Source organism: Hyperolius riggenbachi, chromosome 1 (genome assembly GCF_040937935.1).
Source record: "Hyperolius riggenbachi isolate aHypRig1 chromosome 1, aHypRig1.pri, whole genome shotgun sequence".
In the NCBI taxonomy this organism is placed as follows: domain Eukaryota; kingdom Metazoa; phylum Chordata; class Amphibia; order Anura; family Hyperoliidae; genus Hyperolius; species Hyperolius riggenbachi.
In genome coordinates this window covers 260,718,023-260,745,208 of record NC_090646.1, presented here as the reverse complement: position 1 = coordinate 260,745,208, position 27,186 = coordinate 260,718,023, and the positions used below count along the sequence as shown (strand labels likewise).

The following is a 27,186-nucleotide window of genomic DNA, read 5'->3' as shown; positions in this document are numbered from 1 at the left end:
TAAATGTACTGCCTCATCTCTTCTGTATGAAATCTAAGTGAATTCTCAAATCCTATTCCTCACGTCTTTAAAGCAGTTTAGCACCTTCTCCTAATTGATTTAAACTATTATAAATGTTGCTTTTAATCCACTGAAGATTATGACCCCAGAAACCATTAATTCTAAAACCTTGCATATACCTCATTGCTGTCATAAAGTAAAGCTCATGCTTTTTAATAAAGATTGAGTGAGAGCAGAATATTAATTTTTGCATTCCAACTGCTCTGATAATCTTACAATTACTGAGTGTTAATCTCTCTCTCTCTCTCTCTCTCTCTCTCTCTCTCTCTCTCTCTCTCTCTCTCTCTCTCTCTCTATATATATATATATATATATATACATATATATATGTATATATAATTGTTTAAACCTACATACACATGTGAATGCAATTATGAGAAAGAGTATTTAAGGGGGTCAATTGTAAGTTTCCCTCTTAATTTTCTCTGAAGAGTAGCAACACAAAACAGCTCTCAAAAGAACTCTCAAATGACCTGAAGACAAAGATTGTTCACCATCATGGTTTTGGGGAAGGATAAAGAAAGCTGTCTCAGAGATTTCAGCTGTCTGTTTTCACAGTTAGGAACATATTGAGGAGATGGAAGACCACAGGCTCAGTTCAAGTTAAGGCTCGAAGAGGCAGACCAAGGGACATCTCGGATAAACAGAAGCGACAAATGGTGAGAACAGTCAGAGTCAACCCACAGACCAGCACCAACAACCTACAACATCATCTTGCTGCAGATGGAGTCACTGTGCATTGTTCAACCAATCAGAGCACTATACACAAGGAGATGCTGTATGCAAGAGTGATGCAGAGGAAGCCTTTTCTCTGCCCACAGCACAAACAGAGCTGCTTGAGGTATGCTAAAGAAAATTTGGACAAGCCAGCTTCATGTTGATATAAGGTGTTGTGGACTGATGAAACTAAAATTGAGTTATTTGGGCATAACAAGGGGCGTTATGCATGGAGGAAAAAACAACAAAGGATTCCAAGAAAAACACCTGCTACCTACAGTAAAATAGGGTGATGGTTCCATCACACTGTGGGGCTGTGTGGCCAGTGCAGGGACTGAGAATCTTGTCAAAGTTGAGGGACGCATGGATTCCACTCAATATCAGCAGATTCTGGAGACCAATGTCCAGGAACCAGTGACAAAGCTGAAGCTGTCCCGGGGTTGAATCTTTTAGCAAGACAACAACCCTAAACACTGCTCAAAATACACTTAGGCATTCATGCTGAGGAACAAGTACAACGTTCTAGAATGGCCATCTCAGTCCCCAGACCTGAATACAATTGAAAATCTGTGGTGTGAGTTAAAGAGAGCTGTCAATGCTCAGAAGCCATCAAACCTGAATGAACTAGAGATGTTTTGTAAAGAGGAATGGTCCAAAATACCCTCAACCAGTATCCAGACTCTCATTGGAACCAACAAGAAGCATTTAGAGGCTGTAATTTCCGCAAAAGGAGGATCTACTAAATATTGATTTCATTTCTTTTTTGTGGTGCCCAAATTCATGCACCTGCCTAACTGTATTTAAACAATTGTTGCAGACTTTCTGTTAATCCAATAAACTTCATTTCACTTCTCAAATATCACTGTCTGTGTCTCCTATATGATATATTTAACTGACATTTTTTATCATAACAACCAACGATTTATACAGGAAAATCTTGATGATTAACAAGGGTGCCCAAACTTTCACATCCCACATAGCAACATGGTCTCAAAACAATCCTCAAATAACCTGAAGACAAAGATTGTTCATCACCATGGTTTAGGGGAATGAGACAGAAAACTGTCTCAGAGATTTCAGCTGTCTGTACTGTTTTCCACAATTAGGAACATATTGAGGAAATGGAAGACCACAGGCTCAGTTCAAGTTAAGGCTCGAAGTGGCAGACCAAGTAAAATCTCGGATAGACAGAAGTGACAAATGGTGAGAACAGTCAGTCAACCCACAGGCCAGCACCATAGACCTCATCATCTTGCTGCAGATGGAGTCACTGTGCATCGTTCAACCAGTCGGCGCACTTTACACAAGGAGATGCTGTATGCGAGAGTGATGCAGAGGAAGCCTTTTCTCCCCCCACAGCACAAACAGAGCAGCATGAGGTATGCTAAAGCACATTTGGACAAGCCAACTTCATTTTATAATAAAGTGCTTTGCCCATTTTTTTTTATGACAACCAATGATTTATACACGAAAATCATGACAATTAACAAGGTTGTCCAAACGTTCGCATCCCACTGTATATAACTAAATGTGCAAGATGTGTTTAAACAAGGCAGAGCATAATTTGTATACCATAACAAACTTACAACAAAAAGGTAAAATGCATGGGATGGCCACCTCGGTATCAATGCTAACATTCTGTAATACCGTTCCATGCTTTTTAATAAAGAAATGAGTGAGTATATTAGCTTCTGCATATTAACTACTATGAGAATCTTACAAAGCATAGAAAATGTATTGTGTTAAAGTTATTGATTGTGTGTGTGTGTGCACGTGTGTGTGCGGGTGTGTGTGCGCGCGTGTGTGTGCGCGCGTGTGTGCACGTGTGTGCGCGTGTGTGTGCGCGTGTGTGTGCGCGTGTGTGTGCGCGTGTGTGTGCGCGTGTGTGTGCGCGTGTGTGTGTGCGTGTGTGTGTGTGTGTTGTGTGAAACTACTTCTTTCATTTAAAAATATTAAAGAATACAAATGTCACAGATTTTACCTAAGCATTATACAAAAGGCCTAGACAGGGATGCTTTCTGCACAGCTAAACTGAGAACCAGTGTTATTCAATTGCCTAGTGCACACTTGAATGTGTTTTACCTATGCAGATGAAAACAGACAGCAGTGAAGCACTGCATGCATTTTCTCTATTAATTACATTAGTTTCTGTGATAACACGTTCATGCTTTCACACATATAGACACACATGGTGTGCAGAAAACACATACAGAAAACTGACAGACGAGTGTGCTCCCAGCCTCAGCTTATTACACCCACTCTGTCCATCTCTGATGGAGCAGAACTGGCTCTGCAGTCTTCTCCAGCATCATTACTGTACACAGCACATTCCCTAAGACCCATTTAGGCACAATACAAAATTAGCAACTTGGTGAAAAGGAGGTACTATTTGAGTAAATAACATCTTGGACCACCACCCGCATGCTACTACCCAAGTTAAAAACAAGGAGGCAAATGCTCACTCTCAAAAAGGAACTGGCTATTTAAATGTTGTTGTTTTTTTAGGCTAAAGCCAGTCGGCAAATTTCACCACTTCACCCCAAAGACGTTTTTTCCCTAACGGACAAGAGTGATTTTTCAGTGCTCATCCCTTTCATTTGCCAATAGCTTCATCACTACTAATCACAATGAAATGATCTATATCTTGTTTTTTTTCACCACCAATTGGGCTTTTTGGGGTTGATATTTGTTTTCAGTAATTACTTTTAAAAAAACAAGGAAAAATGAAAAAATGCACTATTTCTCCAATTTCATTCCCTATAGTTTTAATATTAACACTGCTACTGTGCATAGAACCCACACATTTTATCTGCTTATTTGTCCTGGTTACCACAAGATTTTAATTAAGTCCCTAGTACAAAGTATGGTGACAATATAGCATTTGGATATAAAGGTGTATACACGCGCGCACGTGCATGCGCACAGCAGCAGTAACACTGCCTGACTTATAAAAACATCCTGAAGCCATTAAGAGGCTCTAGCGGGACGTTTTTATAAGTCAGGTCGTCATAAAGTGGTTAAGCAGCAAGTGAGCCTGGACCTTCAGTACTAGAACTATCATGGGCTGAACACTATCTCGTCTATAATAAAAGAAGGCTTTCATTTCACATAATAATGTGACAGCAGGACTGGCGCTTGCAGCCAATCTCCATGCCCCCAACTACCACTGCTATGTGACCTGGGAGTTCCTTTACCTGTGGGATGTTCTAAGCTTCAAACATTACAAGCAGGGTCCCAAGCGGTGCCACTGCCTGGGACTACCACCTGCATACTACATCACAGGGGCTGCATGCTATACCACAGGAGGCAGAGGGAGTGGGTAGCCCTGCCTCAGTGCCCTCACCACCAGGAAAACCACCCACAACTACTACCCAAATTAAACACACACACAATCAGTTTTATAAGCCTGTAGGTTATAATTCCGTAATCATCTTTTTGTTACATCATTGTGACTATGGTTTGGGCAGAGCGCTATTAACTTATTGGCTCTGAGCTATTTGATCATTGCATAGATTCATTTCATTCCTACAGGGCACCTGCCTATCCCCGTGTGTTGCAAAATGCTAAAATGGTGTGCAGATGTGGAACTGCCCTACCCCCCCTGCCCAAGGTGCCCACACTCCACCTCATCCATGCTAGACAGATGCAAGTCCAAATTACATGCTTTTTGTCCAGCTCTTGAGAAGGCTTGGACTTTCTCCAGCAAAACATATGGAGCCCAAGTCTTTTCTATTATCTCCTCTCACTTTACCAGTAGTCACTGGATACAATACTATAATATTTCAAGGCTTCCTCATATCTGCTCTCATGTTCAGGATAAGCTTCCCAGACATCGACTCTCAGTGCAGTTTCTAGACTAAATTTCACCCAAGGGGAGGGTGTAAAAATCGCTCACCCCCCCTCCCCCTTGGAGCCAGGTATTGGTACCTGCAGTATAGGCTGGCCAGGTGTAGATCCCCCAGTATAGGTAGCTAGGCATAGGTACTCCCAGTATAGCCAGGCATAGGTGCTGCCAGTATAGCCAGGCATAGGTGCTGCCAGTATAGCCAGGAATTGGTGCTCCAAGTATAGCCAAGCATGGGTGCTCCCAGTGTAGCCAGGCATGGGTGCTCCCAGTATAGCCAGGCATAGGTGCTCCCAGTATAGCCAGGCATAAGTGCTCCCATTATAGCCAGGCATAGGTGCTCCTATTAAAGCCAGGCATAGGTGCTCCCAGTATAAGTAAATGGGGGGGGGGGGCATCGGTGGGGGAGAGCGGGCATAGCACTACAACTCACTTTCCTAGATCCATGTTTCCTTAATCTCCTTCCTCCCAGGTGTCCATCATGATATTGATAACAGCGCTCCCTGTGATGCCATGCAGTTACGTCATCACAGAGGGCACTGTTATCAATGCAACAGATGCCTGGGAGGAAGGAGATTGAGGAAGCGAGGATCAAGGAAGGTGATTTGTAGTGCTATGCCCGCCTGCTCTCCCCCACCACTGCACCCCCCCACCCCCACCTGCAGCTCCGCCTGGCGCTCAGGACAGTCACAATGTCCGCACGGGCTTGGAAACGAGCCTGCCGACTCTGACACACGTGCATACCTAGAGATGGATGTCCACACCTCAGTGCTGGTCGTAATGGAGAAAGCTACGCTTACGGATCATTACGCGTAATTTTACGCTATTACGCATTACGAAATTACGCTTACGGCATAGACAGTCAATTTCGGTACATGTCTATAATTACGCATAGCACTTACGCAATTACGCGTAAGTATACCATAATTCAGGTTATTACGTTATAGGTTTACGCGTAAAATTCTACTAGCAATTAATGCGTAAGGTCATGCTGCCAAGCGGAAAAGTTGACGCATGGATCAATGTTAGGTAGCCGCCGACTTTAAGGGTTAATAGCAAAGCCCCCTTAAGTGCTAAGAGCCTCAAATTTGGAGAATATATTAAGGAGATCAGAAGGAATAAGAGGAAATTTTTTTTTTTCAAAAACACCTTATAGTTTTTGAGAAAATCGATGTTAAAGTTTCAAAGGAAAAATATATACATTTAAAAACCCGCCGACTTTAACGGTTAATAGCAAAGCCTGCTTAAAATTTAGGAACACCAAATTCACAGGGTATATTAAGGGGATCAGTGGGAATAAGAGGAAAATTTTTTTTTTCAAAAAGACCTTATAGTTTTTGATAAAATCGATTTTTAAGTTTCAAGGGCGAAAATGTCTTTTAAATGCGGAAAATGTCAGTTTTTTTTTGCACAGGTAACAATAGTGTTTTATTTTCATAGATTCCCCCAAGTGGGAAGAGTTTTACTTACTTCGTTCTGAGTGTGGGAAATATAAAAAAAAAACGACGTGGGGTCCCCCCTCCCAGACCTCTTTAACCCCTTGTCCCCCATGCAGACTGGGATAGCCAGAATGCGGAGCACCGGCCGCGTGGGGCTCCGCACCCTGACTATACCAGCCCGCATGGTCCATGGATTGGGGGGTCTCGGAAGGGGAGGGGCAGCCAAGCTTTCCCCTCCCCCTCTGAGCCCTTGTCCAATCCAAGGACAAGGGGCTCTTCTCCACCTCCGATGGGCGGTGGAGGTGGAGGCCGCGATTTCCTGGGGAGGGGTTCATTGTGGCATCTGGGAGTCCCCTTTAAAAAGGGGTCCCCCAGATGCCCACCCCCCTCCCAGGAGAAATGAGTATAGAGGTACTTGTAGTACCCCTTACCCATTTCCTTTAAGAGTTAAAAGTAAATAAACACACAAACACATAGAAAAAGTATTTTAATTGAACAAAAAACATAACCACGAAAAAAGTCCTTTAATATTCTTAATTAACCATTAATACTTACCTGTCCCTTTAAAAGCCAGTTCCCACGCAATATCCTCGGAAATATACTAATCAGTTACAATGTAACAAAGTTATTACAATGTAACAACTTTGGTATTAATGGTTAATTAAGAATATTAAAGGACTTTTTTCGTGGTTATGTTTTTTGTTCAATTAAAATACTTTTTCTATGTGTTTGTGTGTTTATTTACTTTTAACTCTTAAAGGAAATGGGTAAGGGGTACTACAAGTACCTCTATACTCATTTCTCCTGGGAGGGGGGTGGGCATCTGGGGGACCCCTTTTTAAAGGGGACTCCCAGATGCCACCATGAACCCCTCCCCAGGAAATCGCGGCCTCCACCTCCACCGCCCATCGGAGGTGGAGAAGAGCCCCTTGTCCTTGGATTGGACAAGAGCTCGGAGGGGGAGGGGAACGCTTGGCTGCCCCTCCCCTTCCGAGACCCCCCAATCCATGGACCATGCGGGCTGGTATAGTCAGGGTGCGGAGCTCCGCATTCTGGCTATCCCAGTCTGCATGGGGGAGAAGGGGTTAAAGAGGTCTGGGAGGGGGGACCCCACGTCGTTTTTTTTTTATATTTCCCACACTCAGAACGAAGTAAGTAAAACTCTTCCCACTTGGGGGAATCTATGAAAATAAAACACTATTGTTACCTGTGCAAAAAAAACCTGACATTTTCTGCATTTAAAAGACATTTTCGCCCTTGAAACTTAAAAATGGATTTTCTCAAAAACTATAAGGTCTTTTTGAAAAAAATTTTTTTCCTCTTATTCCCACTGATCCCCTTAATATACCCTGTGAATTTGGTGTTCCTAAATTTTAAGCAGGCTTTGCTATTAACCGTTAAAGTCGGCGGGTTTTTAAATGTATATATTTTTCCTTTGAAACTTTAACATCGATTTTCTCAAAAACTATAAGGTCTTTTTGAAAAAAAATTTTTTCCTCTTATTCCTTCTGATCTCCTTAATATATTAACCCTTAAATTCGGCGGCTTTTTTATATTATACGGGAGCGTAATATTACGCGATTACGGCAGACTGTGTAATTTCAATGGGAGTTTACTGTCTTACGCGTAATTTGTTACGCGTAAAACGTAACCCTACGGTCTACGCGTAATTAATTACGCGTAATACCGTAACCTTACACGTAACGCTTACGGTGCATTTGTAGTGAATTACGATGCGTAATTACGCTAATGCGTAACTTCGGCCCAGCACTGCCACACCTGTATAAAAGACAAAAGAATATCTACTGCACAAATGAGGCAACGCATCTCCTGGGCAACAAGCCCATCTTCCAAGGCCGACAGCGTGCCAAAAATACAGCCTAATGGAGCTCAGAATGCATCTGTGCTCCATCGGGATGCATATTTGGCATGTTATCTGTGTACAGGTGTGGAAATCCATCTCTAGGTAAGCTGATTCTTATTATTTATTTATTTATTTGTTGTATTTATAAAGCGCCAACATATTACGCAGCGCTGGACATTAATTTAGGTTACAGACAATATTTAGGGGTGACAAACAGCAATATGACAATACAGGAATACAAGAAAACCAGATCACACAGCACAGTATGAGTACAAGGTAATGCTTAGTCAGTCACTGGATGGGAGCATGGAGTTAGGCAAGTTAGGTTCACTCAAATGCATAGCATGGGTGCACAGTAATAGAGGTGCATGATCAGGTAGGACACAAAAGGAGTGAGGACCCTGCCCAAAGGCTTACAATCTAGAGGGAGAGGTAGGGACACGAGAGGTAGGGGACCAGAGTTCGGCTGTGGGTTTAGAGCAATTGTGAGGGGTGGTAGGCAAGAGTGAAAAGGTGAGTTTTGAGGGCCTTCTTGAAGGTGTTGAAGGAGGGGGCTGCCCTAATGGGTGGAGGTAGGGAGTTCCATAGTGTCGGAGCGGCTCTTGAGAAATCTTGGAGGCGTGCATGGGACTGGGTGATGCGGGGGACGGTCAGGCGAAGTTCATTGGAGGAGCGGAGTGAGCGGCTTGGTGTGTATCTCTGAGTAAGATCAGAAATGTAGGTTGGACAGGTTTTGTGGATGGATTTGTAGGTCAGACACAATATCTTGAATCTGATTCTGGACTGGATAGGAAGCCAGTGGAGGGATTCACGGAGGGGAGCCGCCCTGGTGGAGCGATGGGAGGAGTGGATAATTCTGGCAGCCGCATTCATGATGGACTGCAGTGGGGCTATTAGGGTCTTAGGGAGTCCAGACAGAAGGGCATTGCAGTAGTCGAGGCGGGAAATTATGAGGGCATGGATGAGGAGTTTGGTGGTGGCAGGGGTCAGGAAAGGGCGAATCTTACAGATGTTACGAAGGTGGAAGTTGCAGGACTTTGTGAGGTTTTGGATGTGGGGAGTGAAGGAGAGTGCGGAGTCCAGGGTGACACCCAGACAGCGGGCTTGAGAGGTAGGGTGAATAGTAGTGTGGTTAACAGTGACCTGCACATCTGGGAGGTCCAGGGATGACCGGGGTGGGAAGATCATAAATTCCGTTTTGTCTAGATTTAGTTTTAGGAACTTAGCGGACATCCAGGAGGAGATGGCAGATAGGCAGGAGGAGACCTTGTCCATGGTAGTGGTGGATATGTCAGGGGTGTGGAGATAGATTTGGGTGTCATCTGCATACAGATGATAGTTAAAACCCATGGAGGAGATAACCTTGCCAATGGAGGATGTGTATAGGGAGAACAGTAGGGGGCCAAGGACCGAGCCTTGGGGGACTCCCACTGAGAGGTGGTTGGGGTGGACGAGGACTCATTGAAGGAGGTCGTGAAGGAGCGGTTGGAGAGGTAGGATGAAAGCCAGGTCAGGGCGAGATCGTGAATGCCCATGGATTGGAGGGACTGGAGGAGTAGGGGATGATCTACTGTATCAAAAGCTGCTGAAAGGTCAAGGAGGAGGAGAATGGTGTATTTACCTTCAGCTTTAGCTAAGGCAAGGTCATTGACCACTTTGGTGAGAGCCATTTCGGTTGAGTGGGCAGGCCGAAATCCAGATTGCAGAGGGTCTAGTAGTGAGTTGGCATTGAGGTTCTTATCTTATTTAACATTGTTTACCATTTTACCTGCTACTGGGTGCCTCTTATCCCCTATTTGCATCTGTGTTACCCTCCATTTGACGGACAAGACTGTAGTCTAATTTTTTTCTGAAGAGATCGGCCCACCTATTGAGAGAAACCAGGGGCTAGGCTCATCCTCCTAAGGGACCAAGATTTCAAATGGAATAGGAGGTGCTGAGGGGAGTGGTCAAATTTACATAAACAATCATTAACCCTCTACACTTATGATATTCACATCAAGCTGGAACACTAGCAGCATTAAAAACAACTAGGTTGCAAATTTATGCAATTGAAGAAAGGGGATGTTAACTTCCAAAATGGGTTACATGCAATAGCATTGTGTACTAGACTCTTACACCAACGATGAGGTCTCCCCCTTAATGGTAAGGGTCCCTACTCTACCTATACCAGTCAGCATGCAAGTAAACATTTTATGCACACAACCTGGGACTCCTGTTGATAGCCATTGTGATCTGGCTGAAGGCTCAAGCTCTCCTGTTCTCTGTGCCAGTACAGCCCATTTATCAAATGGGACAAGTAGTGCAGTTTGTAGCTCCTGGGTAATTGATTTATGTACATTAAGTATAGCTATGGAGTCAATCAGACCACTATACCTATGCACATTTTAACTGCTTGCAGACCGTTTCATGCCAATGGGCGTGGCCACAGCGGCAGCCCCAGGACCGCCTAACGCCGATCAGCGTAAAGTCCTGGGGCTTCGTTTTGCAGGAGAGCGTGAGCATCTCCTGCTTGGTAGGCGGACGATCACTGCTTGGAGACTGTTAGACGGTGAAACCGCCATCTAATTAGCATATACAGTGCTGCGATCTAAGGCAGCGCTTTACTGGGGACAGCCGTGTGACATAGCTGTCCCCTCTGTTGCTGCAGAAGTGATCCGCTGTCATTGGCTGAAGCCTATGTCATAGGCTAAAGCAGGGCAGAGTCTAGGCTAAATTTCACCCAGGGTGAGGGTGTGAAAATCGCCCCCCCCCCCCCCCATGGAGCCAGGCATAGGTGCCCGCAGTACAGGTTGGCTACATAGGTGCCTCCAGTATAGGGTAGCCTGTATAGTTGCCCCCAATATGGATTAGATAGGTAGTTGCCCCTATTGTAGGTTAGATAGGTACAGTAGGTGCCTGCTTTATAGGTTATCTACATAGGTGCCTCCAGTATAGGGTAGCCTGTATCGTTGCCGTTAGTTTAGATAGGTAGGTGCCCGCAGTATAGGTTAGATAGGTAGGTTCCCGCAGTATAGGTTTGATAGGTAGGTTCCCCCAGTATGGGTTAGATAGGTAGGTTCCCCCAGTATAGGCTAGATAGGTACGTTCCCCCAGTATGGGTTAGATAGGTAGGTTCCTGCAGTTCAGATTATATAGGTAGGTTCCCGCAGTATAGGTTCGATAGGTAGGTTCCCCCAGTATAGGTTAGATAGGTAGGTTCCCCCAGTATGGGTTAGAAAGGTAGGTGCCCCCAGTATAGTTTAAATAGGTAGGTTCCCGCAGCATAGGTTCGATAGGTACGTTCCCCCAGTATGGGTTAGATAGGTAGGTTCCCCCAGTATAGGCTAGATAGGTAGGTTCCCCCAGTATGGGTTAGATAGGTAGGTTTCTGCAGTTCAGGTTATATACCGTATTTTTCGGACCATAAGACGCACCGGACCATAAGACACACCTAGTTTTTGAGTAGGGAAATCAAGAAAAAAAAAGATTCTGAGCCAAATTGTGTCCTAAAATATTTTATGCAGTATTAAAAACCACAATAACAGTCCTGGACACATGTAAACAAAGTGAACAGCAGCATAGAACTATTAGCAGCATAGAACCATTATTATAACAAATAACATCAGTAAAAACCAGTGGTGCTCACCGCCAGGTCGTGATCACGCTTACGCGTGGATTCACGACCATTTTGACGCATTCCGCCTCGGACACGAAAATCCGTGAATAGATTTTCAACCACGAAAATCTACTTCGGCTTCGCGTGAATGCGGACAGAAATCCGCATTCACGCTCGTGAAACCCGGGGCTGAAGTCGTGGTTTGCGGAAATGCGTCAAACTATGCGGAAGTGACACATTGCAGGCCAATCAGAGTGCCCCAGCCAGGCCCTAGCAACCAATCACAGGAGGGGAGCTATGCCCTCCCCTCCTGAATATAAAGCGGCGGCCATGATGGAAAAGCTCTGTCCTTGCTACTAGACTGTGGTGCTGAGAGGATTATCTCCAGGCCATTGTTGTTTGAGCAAGTGCATTTATTGTGTTAAAAACAAAGCGTTTTTTTTTGCTAACACTGCTCTTATACTGTACACAGTTAGCTAGTCAGTGAGTGATTGCTGTAGTTAGTTGTAGTCAGTGTAGTGTAGTGGGAGTGTGGGAGTCTAGTGATTATTTAACTGTGTGTAGTGCTGTGCAGGCAGGTTCAGTGCTGCAGTGTAGTGGGAGTGGGGATTATCTGTGTGTAGAGTGCAGGCAGGCAGGTTAGTGCAGCTGCAGTGTTCACTTGTATATTCCAGTGACAGTTATACACTTGTACTATTTGCAGGCAGCCAGTCACACCGCCGGCGCCGCCACTCTCTGCCAGCGCTGTTCATTCATTCTGTCAGTGACCTTGTGCCGTGCCCAGTGCCCACTGCTCGCTCGCTCGCTGGCATATGAGCATCTCATTACACAGTGTGACATCCTTGTGTGCCCACTGCATCCTTCAGTGACCTAGTTGTATATCCAGTGCCCACTGCTGTGCCCACTGCATCCTTCAGTGACCTTGTACTGTGGCCACTGCATCCTTCAGTGACCTAGTTGTATATCCAGTGCCCACTGCTGTGCCCACTGCATCCTTCAGTGACCTTGTACTGTGGCCACTGCATCCTTCAGTGACCTAGTTGTATATCCAGTGCCCACTGCTGTGCCCACTGCATCCTTCAGTGACCTTGTACTGTGGCCACTGCATCCTTCAGTGACCTTGTACTGTGCCCACTGCATCCTTCAGTGACCTTGTACTGTGGCCACTGCATCCTTCAGTGACCTAGTTGTATATCCAGTGCCCACTGCTGTGCCCACTGCATCCTTCAGTGACCTTGTACTGTGGCCACTGCATCCTTCAGTGACCTAGTTGTATATCCAGTGCCCACTGCTGTGCCCACTGCATCCTTCAGTGACCTTGTACTGTGCCCACTGCATCCTTCAGTGACCTTGTACTGTGCCCACTGCATCCTTCAGTGACCTAGTTGTATATCCAGTGCCCACTGCTGTGCCCACTGCATCCTTCAGTGACCTTGTACTGTGGCCACTGCATCCTTCAGTGACCTAGTTGTATATCCAGTGCCCACTGCTGTGCCCACTGCATCCTTCAGTGACCTTGTACTGTGGCCACTGCATCCTTCAGTGACCTTGTGCTGTGCCCACAGCATCCTTCAGTGACCTTGTACTGTGCCCACTGCATCCAGTGATTCATTACTAGCAACATGTCTGGCAGGGTTTCGCGGGGTGAGAGGAAAGGGAGTTCAATTGCCTCAGCCACTTCTGGGACTGCTCCACGTCCAGGTAGAGGACGCCCAGCTGTACGTGGTCGTGATGCAGCAGAAAAGGGGGCAGCAAAGCCTGGGCCGAGTCAGCGGACGCCATTGTCCAAATATTTTAAAGTTTCTGGTCCCCGTGTGGTGGTTGAGCAAATGGAACCTGACGTACTCATGGACATCATGACTTCCTCCCAGACCTCTACTGTGAGCACCACTCCAAGCAGTAGCAGCAGCAGCCAACATCCCACGCTTGTTGTGACATCCACCCCAGCACCCACTGGTCAGCAGCCCTCCCAGGATGACAGCGTTCTGTCCCTCAGTCTGGCATCTGGGAACCTGCTGATGCAAGAAGCACAGGACTTACTGGGGACTGATGTGGCAGAGATTGAGATCGGGCCACAATCACAAGCGTTGTTGAGTTCTGGTGATGAAGAAGAGGGGTCTGTGTCTGGGGATGTAGGGACAGAAGAGGAGGCGGGGGAGTCAGAGGAAGAGCTGGATTATGATGATGCTGCTGATGATGACGACGTTGTGGACCCTAACTATGTGCAGCCTGCTGAGTCCGTGGAAGAATGGTCAGAGCAGGATGACGAGTCACCTCGGCCTAGGCAAGGATATCGCCATATGTCAGGCAGGGGCATCGGCAGCAGTGGGCGTGGAGGAAGTAGACAGGACACTGCTTCAGCCGGCACCACCACCATGCAACCCCCGGCAACTACTACCACACATTGCTCCGCTGCACCCTCTGCTAGTGGGGGCCGCAGTAAATTAAAGTCACCAGTGTGGGATTGCTTTGAGGAATGTACTGATGACAAAAGGTATGCGGTGTGCAGGTTATGCAGCAAAAGATTGAGCCGTGGGAAAAGTCTGAGCAAGATGGGTACCTCATCCCTCCAGGGCCACCTGAGAAGCCGCCACTGCCGCGAGTATGCGGACTTTAAGAGGAAGCAGGCACTGCTGGCAGGGGTTCCTGAGAGCAGAAGGCCCACCAGCGCAGCAGCATCCTCCCTCCCTCAGGGTCGTGAATCCCCCACAGCAGCAGCAGTAGTAGCACGCAAGCGCTCTTCCACCTCGGCTGCTCAGGACACAGACATTGAGGCTGGCAGCCAGTGTTCGTCTCTCTCCTCTGCCTCCCCTGCATCCCAGCGTCGTCAGACCCTGCTGAGCGACACCTTTCAGGGTCTGACCAAGCCTCTGCCTCCAAGCCACAGGCGGATCCGCAAACTAAATGGCTTGCTGGCCCGGGCCATGGCATCACAGCTGCTTCCCTACTCCCTGGTGCAGGAGGGGAGCGCCATGCGGACGCTGCTCCAATTTGGCATCCCCGAGTGGCAAGTCCCCAGTCGCCACTATTTCAGCAGGAGCGCGATCCCAGCACTCCACAAGTTTGCGGTGGAAAACGTGGCCCGTTCCCTGGACTACTCTGTGGGCAAGCGGGTCCACGTGACCATGGACTCGTGGAGTAGCAGATTTGGGACAGGTCGCTACCTGTCCTTTACGGCCCACTGGGTGACACTGATGGAAGGGAGGGAGGACAAGAGCGCATCAGCCCAGCTAGTGGTGCCACCAAGCGGGATCAGGGGGGATGCAGAAGGGTCCTGCCACGACACTCCCTCAGCACCCGGAAAGCAAGCCCGCCTCGGCAGCAGCAGCGCCAAGCCTCGGCACTGCCAAGCCCTTTTAAAATTGGTGACCCTGGGGAAGTAGAGGCTTACGGCCACCAACGTCCTGGCCGCCCTCAGGAAGCAGGAGCGGAGGTGGCTGACCCCCAGAGGCCTGGAAGTGGGGTATGTGGCAGCCGATAACGGGGCCAACCTGGTGGCAGCAGTGCAGCAGGGAAACCTCCAGCACATCCCCTGCTTGGCCCACGTGCTCAATCTTGTGGTGCAGCGCTTCTTGCGCACCTACCAGGGGATGAGCGAGCTGCTGCAGGATGCCCGGGCGGTGGTACGCTTTTTCCGCCTGTCAGCCACTGCCTCTGCACTCTTGTCCAACTTACAGCAGCAGTATGGAAGGCCACAACACCGGCTGATCATCGACATGCCAGTTCGCTGGAATTCGACTCTGGCCATGTTGGAGCGGCTGTGTCAGCACAGGCTGGCTCTTAGGGCCTACATGCTAGACCCAAGTGTCCCCAGCAACCAGCAAGTCCCCATGATTACTGCCACTCAGTGGACACTGATGCAGCAAGTATGCCTGGTGCTGAGTCCCTTCCTGGAGGCAACCAAGATGGTCAGTGAGGAGCGGGCCTCTGTGTGCCAGTGGGTGCCCTTGGTTTGTCTACTGGAGCAGGCAATGGACAATTTAATTGAGCGTGGGGATGAAGCCCTGAGGCAGTTGGAAGAACAGGAGCAGATGGCAGCACAGTCCAGCTCAGAGGAGGGCTCACAGCAGGTAGTGGAAGAGTTGGAGGTCCCTAACCTGAATGAGGAGGAGGAGGAGGAGCAGAGTGCAGCAGGCGTTGTACGTGGATGGCGGTTTGAGGAGGACAACGACATGGCACAGGAAGAGGACAGGCATGCGTTATGGGACAATGGCGAGGATGAGGAAGATCTTGCTGGCAGGGCCCACTTGTTTCCCATGGCTGTGCACATGTTGCGCTGCCTTCCCAGGGACCCCCGGGTGATCCATATGCGTTCAAGGGAGGACATCTGGATTACCTTGATGCTTGATCCCCGTCTGAAGGGGAAGCTGGGAGACTTAATGACGCCATCCACCACCGAGCAACGCACAAGGGAGTTGAAGGAGGCCCTTGTGCGCAGACTACTGGAAGCATTCCCCCAGCATTCCACCCCCACTGTAACTGCTCTGCCAAGCCAGCAAGAGGTGCCTGCCATTGCCACTAGCAGCACAACAACAACCACCAGCAGCAGCAGCAGCAACTGGCGCCCCGGAGACCTGAAGAGCCTAAGCAAGAGCCTGTATGCAGTGCAGCAGCCCAGAACAGAGGTGCCCGCCACAGCATCCACCACCAACCAGCACAAGCAACGACTGACCACCATGGTGTCTCACTATATGGGGTCATCCAGCGGGCTCAATGACACCGACAGCCCCGTGGACCCCTTGGAGTACTGGGTCAAGAGACTGGACATCTGGAGCGAGCTTTCCCAGTACGCCCTGGAACTCCTATCCTGCCCTCCTTCCAGTGTCCTCTCAGAGAGATGCTTTAGTGCGGCCGGTGGCGTGGTCACAGAGAAGCGCTCTCGGCTCTCCCACGCCTCTGTGGACAAACTCACCTTCCTGAAAATCAACCAGGCTTGGGTGGAAGGTGAGTTCCTGGCCCCTATTGTCGGACACAGGGGGACATGAAGTGGCTGCTGCATGTGCTGTTGTTAACTATGCCTGCCTTTATAAAGACATTTACTACCTGCCTAGTGCCTACCTTGGTTAATTTTTTGGTGTTATGGTACTACTACCAGTAAGTTGCCATGGTCCTCCTTCTGAGCTGCTGAACTGTCCTCCTGACTCAGTCGCTACTACACTCTGCGTTCACACTGCCCGGGTCGCCGGGTGCATTTAATTTTTTGGCCAGCACTATGACGCTGTGCTACTTCTACTGTGCTGCTGCTGCTTAACTGACCGCCCGCTTTGTCCTCCTGACTCAGTCGCTACTACACTCTGCGTTCACACTGCCCGGGTCACCGGGTGCATTTAATTTTTTGGCCAGCACTATGACGCTGTGCTACTACTACTGTGCTGCTGCTGCTGAACTGACCGCCCGCTTTGTCCTCCTGACTCAGTCGCTACTACACTCTGCGTTCACACTGCCCGGGTCGCCGGGTGCATTTAATTTTTTGGCCAGCACTATGACGCTGTGCTACTACTACTGTGCTGCTGCTGCTGAACTGACCGCCCGCTTTGTCCTCCTGACTCAGTCGCTACTACACTCTGTGTTCACACTGCCCGGGTCGCCGGGTGCATTTAATTTTTTGGCCAGCACTATGACGCTGTGTTACTACTACTGTGCTGCTGCTGCTGAACTGACCGCCCGCTTTGTCCTCCTGACTCAGTCGCTACTACACTCTGCGTTCACACTGCCCGGGTCGCCGGGTGCATTTAATTTTTTGGCCAGCACTATGACGCTGTGCTGCTACTACTACCACCAGTATGTTGCCATGGTCCTTCTGTGCTGCTGAACTGACCGCCCGCATAGTCCTTCTCCTGACTCAGTCGCTACCACCACTGCACTCTGCGTTCACACTGCCCGTGTCCACTGACAACTCTGCTGCGATGTCATTGCTAATTGCTGCAAAAAAAACAAACAAAAAAAATTACAAAAACCTCTCTGGAGCCTTTTTGCCGTCAGCCACTCATCCTCCTCCAGCGGTACCTTCGCCGCCAAGTGCCATTGGAACTCGCCTTCACCTCTTTGACTGCTTAACGCGTATATCCCTTTTTAAAACCACTTATTACCAATTAATAGCCCCATTTAAAGTGTTGATTTCACTTTAAAATCCATTTTCTCTAGAAAAAATTTTTTGGGGGGAATTATTTATGTTGAAGTTATGTTGCCCCTTATCACCTCGATAATCCATGCTATTTGGGGGACTGTAGCATGTATGGGGGCTTTGTTATTAACGATAAAAGAAAATCCGCCTCCGGGCGTGAATCCGCGCGTGATTACGCCATTCACGGGAAAAAATCCGCGTGGTTGCATGGACGCGGACGAAAATCCGCATGCGGCGGGGCCGAATGCGGATTTTTTTTTGCAACCACGCGGATTTCCGAATTCGTGGATGAGGCACATCCGAGCATCCCTGGTAAAAACACATTGACAAGAGACTGTAGTAATAAAACAGAAAACATTGAACTTCAAGGTCTCTGGTAAAAGTTTTTTATGGGTATCCGAAGAACTCCTCATCATCAGTGTCGGAATCAAAAAGGTTCAGTTCCTCACAGTCACTAGTATTGCTGGTAGTTTCGTCACTACTGTTGGCATTCTCAAATAACAGGTCATCCTCTGAACCATCCAAGGCATTGCTGATGCCGCATTTCTTGAAGGACCGTACGACAATTTCCTCCTTTACCAAGTCCCATGAAGCTTTTACCCACTCACAGACTTGGGTAATTGTGGGCCTCTTCATTCTCCCTGTCGGTGTAAGATCATGGTTCCCAGCACTCATCCATCTATTCCACTCTTCTCTCATAAACACTTTAAAGGGTTTGTTGATAGACACATCGAGTGGTTGCAGCTGGCTTGTAAGTCCACCAGGGATAACAGCTAAATGAGTCTTGACATCTTTAAAGTGCTTTTTTGTAGTGTCAGTGATATGTGCTCTGAATTGGTCAAGCACCAATAAAGATGTTTTTTTCAGAAGCCCACCAGGAAGTTTGGACCACACCTTTTCAATCCAGAGCCTCATTCCCTTTTCATCCATCCAGCCTTTGTCATGGACATGCACCACAACTCCCCGAGGAATCACTTCTTTGGGAAAAGTTTTCCTTTTGAAAATGAGCATTGGTACCATCTGCACAGCAGGACAAGACAACCGTGTAATGTGTTTTTTCATGTCCTGAGGTTTTCACGGTTATAGATTTTGCTCCTTTGTGATCTACAGTCCTATTGGATGGGACATCAAAAGTTAGTGGGACTTCATCCATATTCCCTATCTGGCTCATTTCATAATTATTCCTCTTTCTGGCATCAATGACAAATTTATGAAAAGACAGAATCTTGTCTTCATATTCTTTTGGCATTTTTTGAGCAATTCTGGTTTTGGTGCGCATAGCAAGGCCAGATCGCTTCATAAAACGGTAGCACCATGATGGCGAGCCGGTGAAATCTTGAATGCCTTTCTCCACAGCAATGCGCTTGGCTTCATACATTATCATTTTGGTTGTGACGCATAAGCCATTTTCTCGGTGACGAGTGATCCACTCCTTCATGTCCACCTCCAATTCTGGCCACTTTGCAGCATGCCCACATAAGGTGTGCTTAGTTTTGTCCAGCTTTTGCAGCTGATCCTCCTGTTTCCTCCATTCCCTTATCATCTTTTCAGAGGGAGGTGGGCCAAAGTGTCTCTCCGCTGCTCTGTTTCCATGCTCCTTGGCATATTTTATCACTTCCAGTTTGAATGAAACTTTATATGACAGTCTCTTTTGCTTTGACATCTTAGTTTCTGCAACAAAATCCAGAAAGAACTGTCAGTAATACCAATACATTTTTTCCATTCCCCCACCCCCATATTCCATCAAGTGTTCTCATATTCCCCATATCCCATCAGGTGCTCTCATATCACCCCATATTGCATCAGGCGCTCTCATATGCCCCCATATTCCATCAGGCGCTCTCATATGCCCCCATATTCCATCAGGTGCTCCCATATCACCTCATATTCCATCAGGCGCTCTCATATGCCCCCCATATTCCATCAGGTGCTCTCATATGCCCCCATATTCCATCAGGTGCTCCCATATCACCCCATATTCCATCAGGTGCTCTCATATCCCCCCATATTCCATCAGGTGCTCTCATATCCCCCCATATTCTATCAGGTGCTCTCATATGCCCCTATATTCCATCAAGTGCTTCCATATCCCCCCATATTCCATCAGGTGCTTCCATATCCCCCCATATTCCATCAAGTGCTCTCATATCCCCCATATTCCATCAAGTGCTCTCATATCCCCCATATTCCATCAGGTGCTCTCATATTCCATCAGGTGTTCCCAAATTCAATCAGGTGCTCTCACATCCCCCATATTCCATCAGGTGCTCTCACATTCCATCAGGTGCTCCCATATCCCTCCATATTCCACAAGGTTCTCCCATATCCCCCCATATTCCATCAAGTGCTCTCACATCCCCCATATTCCATCAGGTGCTCCCATATCCCTCCATATTCCACAAGGTGCTCCCATATCCCCCATATTCCATCAGGTGCTCTCATATTCCATCAGGTGTTCCCAAATTCAATCAGGTGCTCTCACATCCCCCATATTTCATCAGGTGCTCTCACATTCCATCAGGTGCTCCCATATCCCTCCATATTCCACAAGGTGCTCCCATATCCCCCCATATTCCATCAGGTGCTCTCACATCCCCCATATTCCATCAGGTGCTCCCATATCCCTCCATATTCCACAAGGTGCTCCCATATCCCCCATATTCCATCAGGTGCTCTCATATTCCATCAGGTGTTCCCAAATTCAATCAGGTGCTCTCACATCCCCCATATTCCATCAGGTGCTCTCACATTCCATCAGGTGCTCCCATATCCCTCCATATTCCACAAGGTGCTCCCATATCCCCCCATATTCCATCAAGTGCTCTCACATCCCCCATATTCCATCAGGTGCTCCCATATCCCTCCATATTCCACAAGGTGCTCCCATATCCCCCCATATTCCATCAGGTGCTCTCACATCCCTCATATTCCATCAGGTGCTCTCATATTCCATCAGGTGCCCTCATAGCCCCCATATTCAATCAGGTGCTCTCATATCCCTCCATATTCCACAAGGTGCTCCCATATCCCCCCATATTCCATCAGGTGCTCTCACATCCCCCATATTCCATCAGGTGCTCTCATATTCCATCAGGTGCCCTCATAGCCCCCATATTCAATCAGGTGCTCTCATATCCCCCCATATTCCATCAGGTGCTCTCATATCCCCCCATATTCCATCAGGTGCTCTCATATCCCCCCATATTCCATCAGGTGCTCTCATAGCCCCAATATTCCATCAGCTGGCCTCATTGCCCCTCCCCCCCAATATTCCATCAATTGCTCTGAAACCCACCACATGTCACCTAATGCTCTCATTAACCTCCCACCTTCCCCACACTTTACGGTGCTGTAATCACAATCTGGAAACCAGTACTGTATATTGGGGGGTGCCGTAAGTACGGTACTCAGCCTGTTATTTAAGGTACTGTAGGGGAAAAAGCACTGTCTTTTCTGCAGTTCTAACAACAAAGTATATACGGTACATATGAAGGGCAGTGTCCCAAAAATAGTGCCCATAAATCATGCAGAGACTCTCCGCTATCCAGCAATCTATGGTAACTTGTATTGTCACACAGTGTAAATCACTCCAGCTTCTCTCCCAACTCTAAAAGCTGTCAGCAAAGTTCAGTGTTACCAGTAGGATGTGTGGATACCCATCATGCAGAGAGAGTCTCTGCATGATTTATGGGTATAGCCAAACATCTAGCACTGAACTTTGCTGACAGTTTTAGAGTTGGGAGAGCTGGAGTGATTTACACTGTGTGACAATACAAGTTACCATAGATTGCTGGATAGCAGAACGTCTGTGCGTGTTTTATGGGCCAAGTACGCAGTATGGTTTTTTGGGTAGCAGTGAATATGCAGTACACGGTAGGGAACTTCTGTGCTGTTTACAATAGCACACAGTGTAAACTTCAGGTTCAATTTTCTAGAAGCCACTTTTTTCTCAGCAGCGTTACTGTACCTTATAAACTGCTGCTGCCTGTTAAGAACACTCGTGCCGTGTGACGGTGGGCGGTGTTATGCCCATTCAGCAGAGCATCCTGATGTGGGCGGAGTGGTGGGCGGTTTTCTGCCCGCAGAGCCTCCAGATGTGGGCAGAGTGGTGGGCGGTTTTCTGCCCGCAGAGCCTCATGATGTGGGCGGAGTGGTGGGCGGTCTTATGCTGGCAGTGCCTCCTCATGTGGGCGGAAGAGTGATCTATCCATGCGGTGGGCGGAGATCACCAGCGATGAAGTGGGCGGAGATCACCCGTCACTCAGGGCACAGGCATCCATGCGGTGGGCGGAGATAGGCTGTCACTCGGGACACAGGCATTCATGCGGTGGGCGGAGATAGGCTGTCACTCGGGACACAGGCATCCATGCGGTGGGCGGAGATAGGCTGTCACTCGGGACACAGGCATCCATGCGGTGGGCGGAGATAAGCTGTCACTCGGGAGTTTCAGCGCGCAAAGAATGTCACCGAACACCGGGCAAAGTATCGGCAGAAAGAGGGGATGAGTGGCGGTGGAAAGAGGGGATGAGTGGCGGCGGAAAGAGGGGATGAGTGGTGCCAGAAAGAGGGGATTAGCGGCATCGGAATTCAGAGCTGAGGAAACTTTGCTGGCAAGGAGTAACGCGGATTGGCGGCAGCGTGGAGCAGGGTGACTGGCCTCATCAGTGATGTACCGAACACATCGGGCAAGGCAGCATGGCTGAAGTGGGGGTCAAGGTAGGATGTTATGTACATGGCTACAGCAGGGGCATGATTAGCAGCAAAGCGAGAAGCAGGAGTGACATGTGAGACCGCACAGTAAGGAACGGTTTTGTTTACAACATGTGGAAATTGCTACATTCGGACCATGAGATGCAGGGACTTTTTCTCCCCTCTTTTGGGGGAGAAAAAGTGCGTCTTATGGTCCGAAAAATACGGTAGGTAGGTTCCCGCAGTATAGGTTCGATAGGTAGGTTCCCCCAGTATAGGTTAGATAGGTAGGTTCCCCCAGTATGGGTTAGAAAGGTAGGTGCTCCCAGTATAGTTTAGATAGGTAGGTTTCCGCAGCATAGGTTCGATAGGTACGTTCCCCCAATATGGGTTAGATAGGTAGGTTATTGCAGTTTAGGTTATATAGGTAGGTTCCCGCAGTATAGATTCGATACGTAGGTTCCCCCAGTATGGGTTAGGTAGGTAGGTTCCCCCAGTATGGGTTAGATAGGTAGGTTCCCCCAGTATAGCTTGGCTAGGTAGGTTCCCGCAGTATAGGTTAGTTAGGTAGGTTCCCGTAGTATAGGTTAGTTAGGTAGGTTCCCGCAGTATAGGTTAGTTAGGTAGGTTCCCCCAGTATAGGTTAGTTAGGTAGGTTGCCGCAGTATAGGTTAGTTAGGTAGGTTCCTGCAGTTTAGGTTAAATAGGTAGATTCCCGCAGTATAGGTTAGTTAGGTAGGTGCCCCGCAATATAGGTGTTAGGTAGGTTCCCGCAGTATAGGTTAGTTAGGTAGGTTCCCATAGTATAGGTTAGTTAGGTAGGTTCCTCCAGTATAGGTTAGTTAGGTAGGTTCCCGCAGTATAGATTAGTTAGGTAGGTTTCTGCAGTTTAGGTTAAATAGGTAGGTTCCCGCAGTTTAGGTAATTTAGGTAGGTTCCTGCAGTTTAGGTTAAATAGGTAGGTTCCCGCAGTTTAGGTTAGTTAGGTAGGTGCCCCGCAATATAGGTGTTAGGTAGCTTCCCGCAGTTTAGATTAGTTAGGTATGGGTGGCATGAATTGGGTGCAGGAGCGGGGGGAGCGGACATAATAGTAATAACTCACCTGCTTCTGCCGAACCCGCGCTGCTTCAATGTCCTTCCTTTCCTGGCATCAATCTCAATAGTAACAGCACTTCCTGTGATGACATGTGGTACGTCATCACAGGGGGCGCTGTTACCAGGCGACGGACGCCGGGAGAAGAAAGACATTGAAACTGCAGGGGAACGTATAAAGAAGGTAAGTTATAATTATTATGTCCGTTAACCCGCTTCGGCGCCCCCCCCCCCCTCCTGCCACAAAATAAAGCACCCCAAGTGACTGCACGCATCGCACGCCCATACAAATGGGGCTGGGCTGAAGCCTTTGACAGCCAATCACCCTGATTGGCTGGCGGGGGGAGGGAGGGAGTGGGGTAAAAATACAAAAAAATACAGAAATGTATTAATAAAATAACATAAATATTTATGGAAAAAAAAAACATTACGGAAGCGATCAGACCCCACCAACAGAGAGCTCTGTTGGTGGGGAGAAAAGGGGGGAGAACACTTGTGTGCTGTGCGGCCCTGCAGCGAGCCCTTAAAGCTGCAGTGGCCATTTTTGTGAAAAATAGCCTGTTCTTTAGGAGGGTAAAGCTTATGGTCCTGAAGTGGTTAAGTCAACAGTTTGTTTTCTTATTGCTAATGATCCTTAATGGCCCATACTCACGGGTGGCAAAAGTGGCCTGTCGCCAGCACACGTGAGCGTGTGGGCGACAGGCCGGCGACAGCTCCTCGCCAGGTCCCTCCGCGTACACATGCGGAAGAGGGACCAGCGGCGCGACGGAAGCTGTCGCCGACGTTCCTCCTCCCCACGCCGGAAGCTATGCGTAGCTCAATGGAGGTTGCTGTTGCTAGTCCGCGTACTCACGCGGACTAGCGACAGCTGCGGCGGAGTTGCGGCGGCGACTGTCGCCAGGCGATTGAACATTTCAATCGCCTGCCGACATCAGCGACGGGCGACAGTTCGGGGTGCGCGCCCGTTCCGGGAGACAGTTCGGTGTGCGCGCGGCCCATACTCACGGGCGACCTGTCGCCGCAACACGCGCGCCCCGCGTGTTGCGGCGACATTTGTCCCTCGTGAGTATGGCCATTAGGCTACAGCAGAATTTTGTACTTGTAGACCTGAAACAAAGCCAAATTAAAACAATTATATTTGGTCTTTTTTAATAGTTCCCAACCTCAGGCAAAAAATCTTTAAATATGTTTTAGGCGTACGTTAAAAAGGGGCGATGGGAAAAAAGGGCGCCGGGTTTTTAACGATAAACATGGATTACGTTTAAAAATGTATTTCGTTTAAAAGTAATGTTTTTAAACGTTATAAATCATTAAATAATGTGCATTAAATCGGCAATTGTAAAAACGTTAATCTTTCGTTTAAATAATGAAACGTATAATAACGTTTAAAAAAAAAATTACTAAGTAACCCTCCCTGTACCTACCCCTAACCCCTAGACCCCCCTGTTGATGCCTAAACCTAAGACCCCCCCTGTTGGTGCCTAAGTAACCCTCCCTGTACCTACCCCTAACCCCTAGACCCCCCTGTTAGTGCCTAAACCTAAGACCCCCCTGTTGGTGCCTAAACCTAAGACCCCCCCTGTTGGTGCCTAAACCTAAGACCCCCCTGTTAGTGCCTAAACCTAAGACCCCCCTGTTGGTGCCTAAACCTAAGACCCCCCTGTTGGTGCCTAAACCTAAGACCCCCCTTTTGGTGCCTAAACCTAAGACCCCCTGTTGGTGCCTAAACCTAAGACCCCCCTGTTGGTGCCTAAACCTAAGACCCCCCCTGTTGGTGCCTAAACCTAAGACCCCCTGTTGGTGCCTAAACCTAAGACCCCCCTGTTGGTGCCTAAACCTAAGACCCCCCTGTTATTTTTTTCGTTTAAAAATAATGTAAAAAAAAAAAAAAAAAAAAAAAAAAAAAAAAAGTAATGCTTTTCGTTTAAAAATAATGTTTGGAAAAATATTGTACTGGTTTTCGTTTAAAAATAATATTTAAACATGTATAAATCATTAAATAATGTGTAATCATGAGAAACAGTAATAAAACATTAAGTCTCCGGGCGCCGCTTTTAAAACGTTAGTTTTCTCCGGCGCCCTTTTTTCCTACCGGGCGCCCATTAAACGATATTTATTATAGAAGTGAATGGCGGCGCCCGATTTGTCCACTAGCCTCAGGCGCCCGAATTTACTGTTTCCATGTTTTAGGGCCATCTTTAGCACTCACCTGTCCACCGCTATTGCCACCAATGTGAAAACGGAGGCAGACACAGAAATTCCTTGAACCATGCCACTCATTTTACATATTGTGCTGCCAAAAGGCCAACCTGTTGAAGATTAAGAAAAACATTTTATAGCTCAAACTTCACTTCAATTTATCCATTAACACTGAAAGCTAGAACAGGCAAGGTGACAGATACAAGCACATTATAGGATTAAGCATCCTTTCGCGAATAACATTTTGTACACAACATTGAACACCATAGTATTAAAGCTTTTAAAAGCCATTTTAATTGTACAGACCTAGAGTAAGTGCTACAAATGGCTTTAGTTTTCATGAAAGTTTTTATTAACGTATAAACAAAAAGAATAGAGAGAATTAAAGTAATCCAAATAGCTGCCTATATCTCGTTTCCATAACATTATAAACTTTCTTTCACATGTGCTCCCATTAGTTCCTTTGCAACCTTTTTTCCATTATGTGATTGCCAATTTCTAACTTGCAAGTTTGATCAAATATTTTATAAGAAGGAATGTTCTCTTCTTAATTGTGTTAAAGTGGACCTGAACTCTTGCACAGGCCACAAGGAAAACAAAACAGAAATGCACCCTGTATGTATTTAAAGAGTTTAGCCTGTGTAATCCCCCCTCATTTGTGTCTAATCACTAGTTGTAATTTGATCTCTCCCCTGTGTCACATGACCGCCTATGGCAGATAAGCAGATAAGCCCATTTGAAAGCACAGGCTGTAAACAATATGTCTGCTTCCATGAATCATGAAGTAGAAACTGTGCAGATTTATTTTAGGATTTGTGTCAGCTGTAACAAAGAAATGTTTTTTGTTTAAAGGCTATTATGCTGCTGTGTATCTTTCAGAGCAGAGAGGAGTTCTGAGCTCAAGTCCACTTTTAGGAAGCTCTTTTCTTTACCCTGCCTGGTACTTGCTTCTCTACACAGACTTTATGCTGACAACCTTTTTAGAACTGTAATGAATTTTAAGTCTGTGTATACTAATATCAGTTCTTCTGCAACAGAATCTCATCACTCACTTAGGGATATTAGCTCAATGATGATATGTTAGAAATGAGGTACCAAAAATAGCCAACTAAACTTTTTATTTCTCCACACAAGGTAAAGTAAAAGTGGCCATACACTTGTAGATTTGCAGAAGATTCGACCACCAGATAGATTTCTGTCAAGTCGAATCTGACAGGAATCTATCTGATGTGTGCCACACACTAGGAACAGGTTTCCAATAGATTTTAGAATGAAATCTATTACAAATCGATCTAAATGCCTTATTGGACCATTAGATCCAATGCAACTCTATGGGCCATCGATCTGCTGGCAGTCGCAGATCGACCAAGATTTTCCATCCTATCAGATAGATCAAATTGATCAAAATTGATTGAAATCGGCCGCAAATCGATCGAATGGGGAATTTGATAGAATCGATTTCTGATCGATCGATTCTATACAATCAATCGATCAATCGATTGATGGCTGAAATCGACCAGTGTATGGGCCCATTAAGAAAGATTAGTGATGTAACAGAAT

At 47.3% G+C, this 27,186-nt stretch overlaps 1 protein-coding gene across 2 annotated transcripts in view; it reads right to left on the bottom strand.

The window, feature by feature from the left end:
- NPFFR2 (neuropeptide FF receptor 2) overlaps positions 1-27,186 on the bottom strand; it is a 338,433-nt gene that overhangs the window by 22,308 nt on the left and 288,939 nt on the right. For both annotated transcript variants that reach the window (XM_068271122.1, XM_068271121.1), the window contains exon 3: positions 25,637-25,736. In XM_068271122.1, the coding sequence (XP_068127223.1) occupies positions 25,637-25,736 (100 nt within the window). The remainder of the gene's footprint in view (positions 1-25,636; positions 25,737-27,186) is intronic.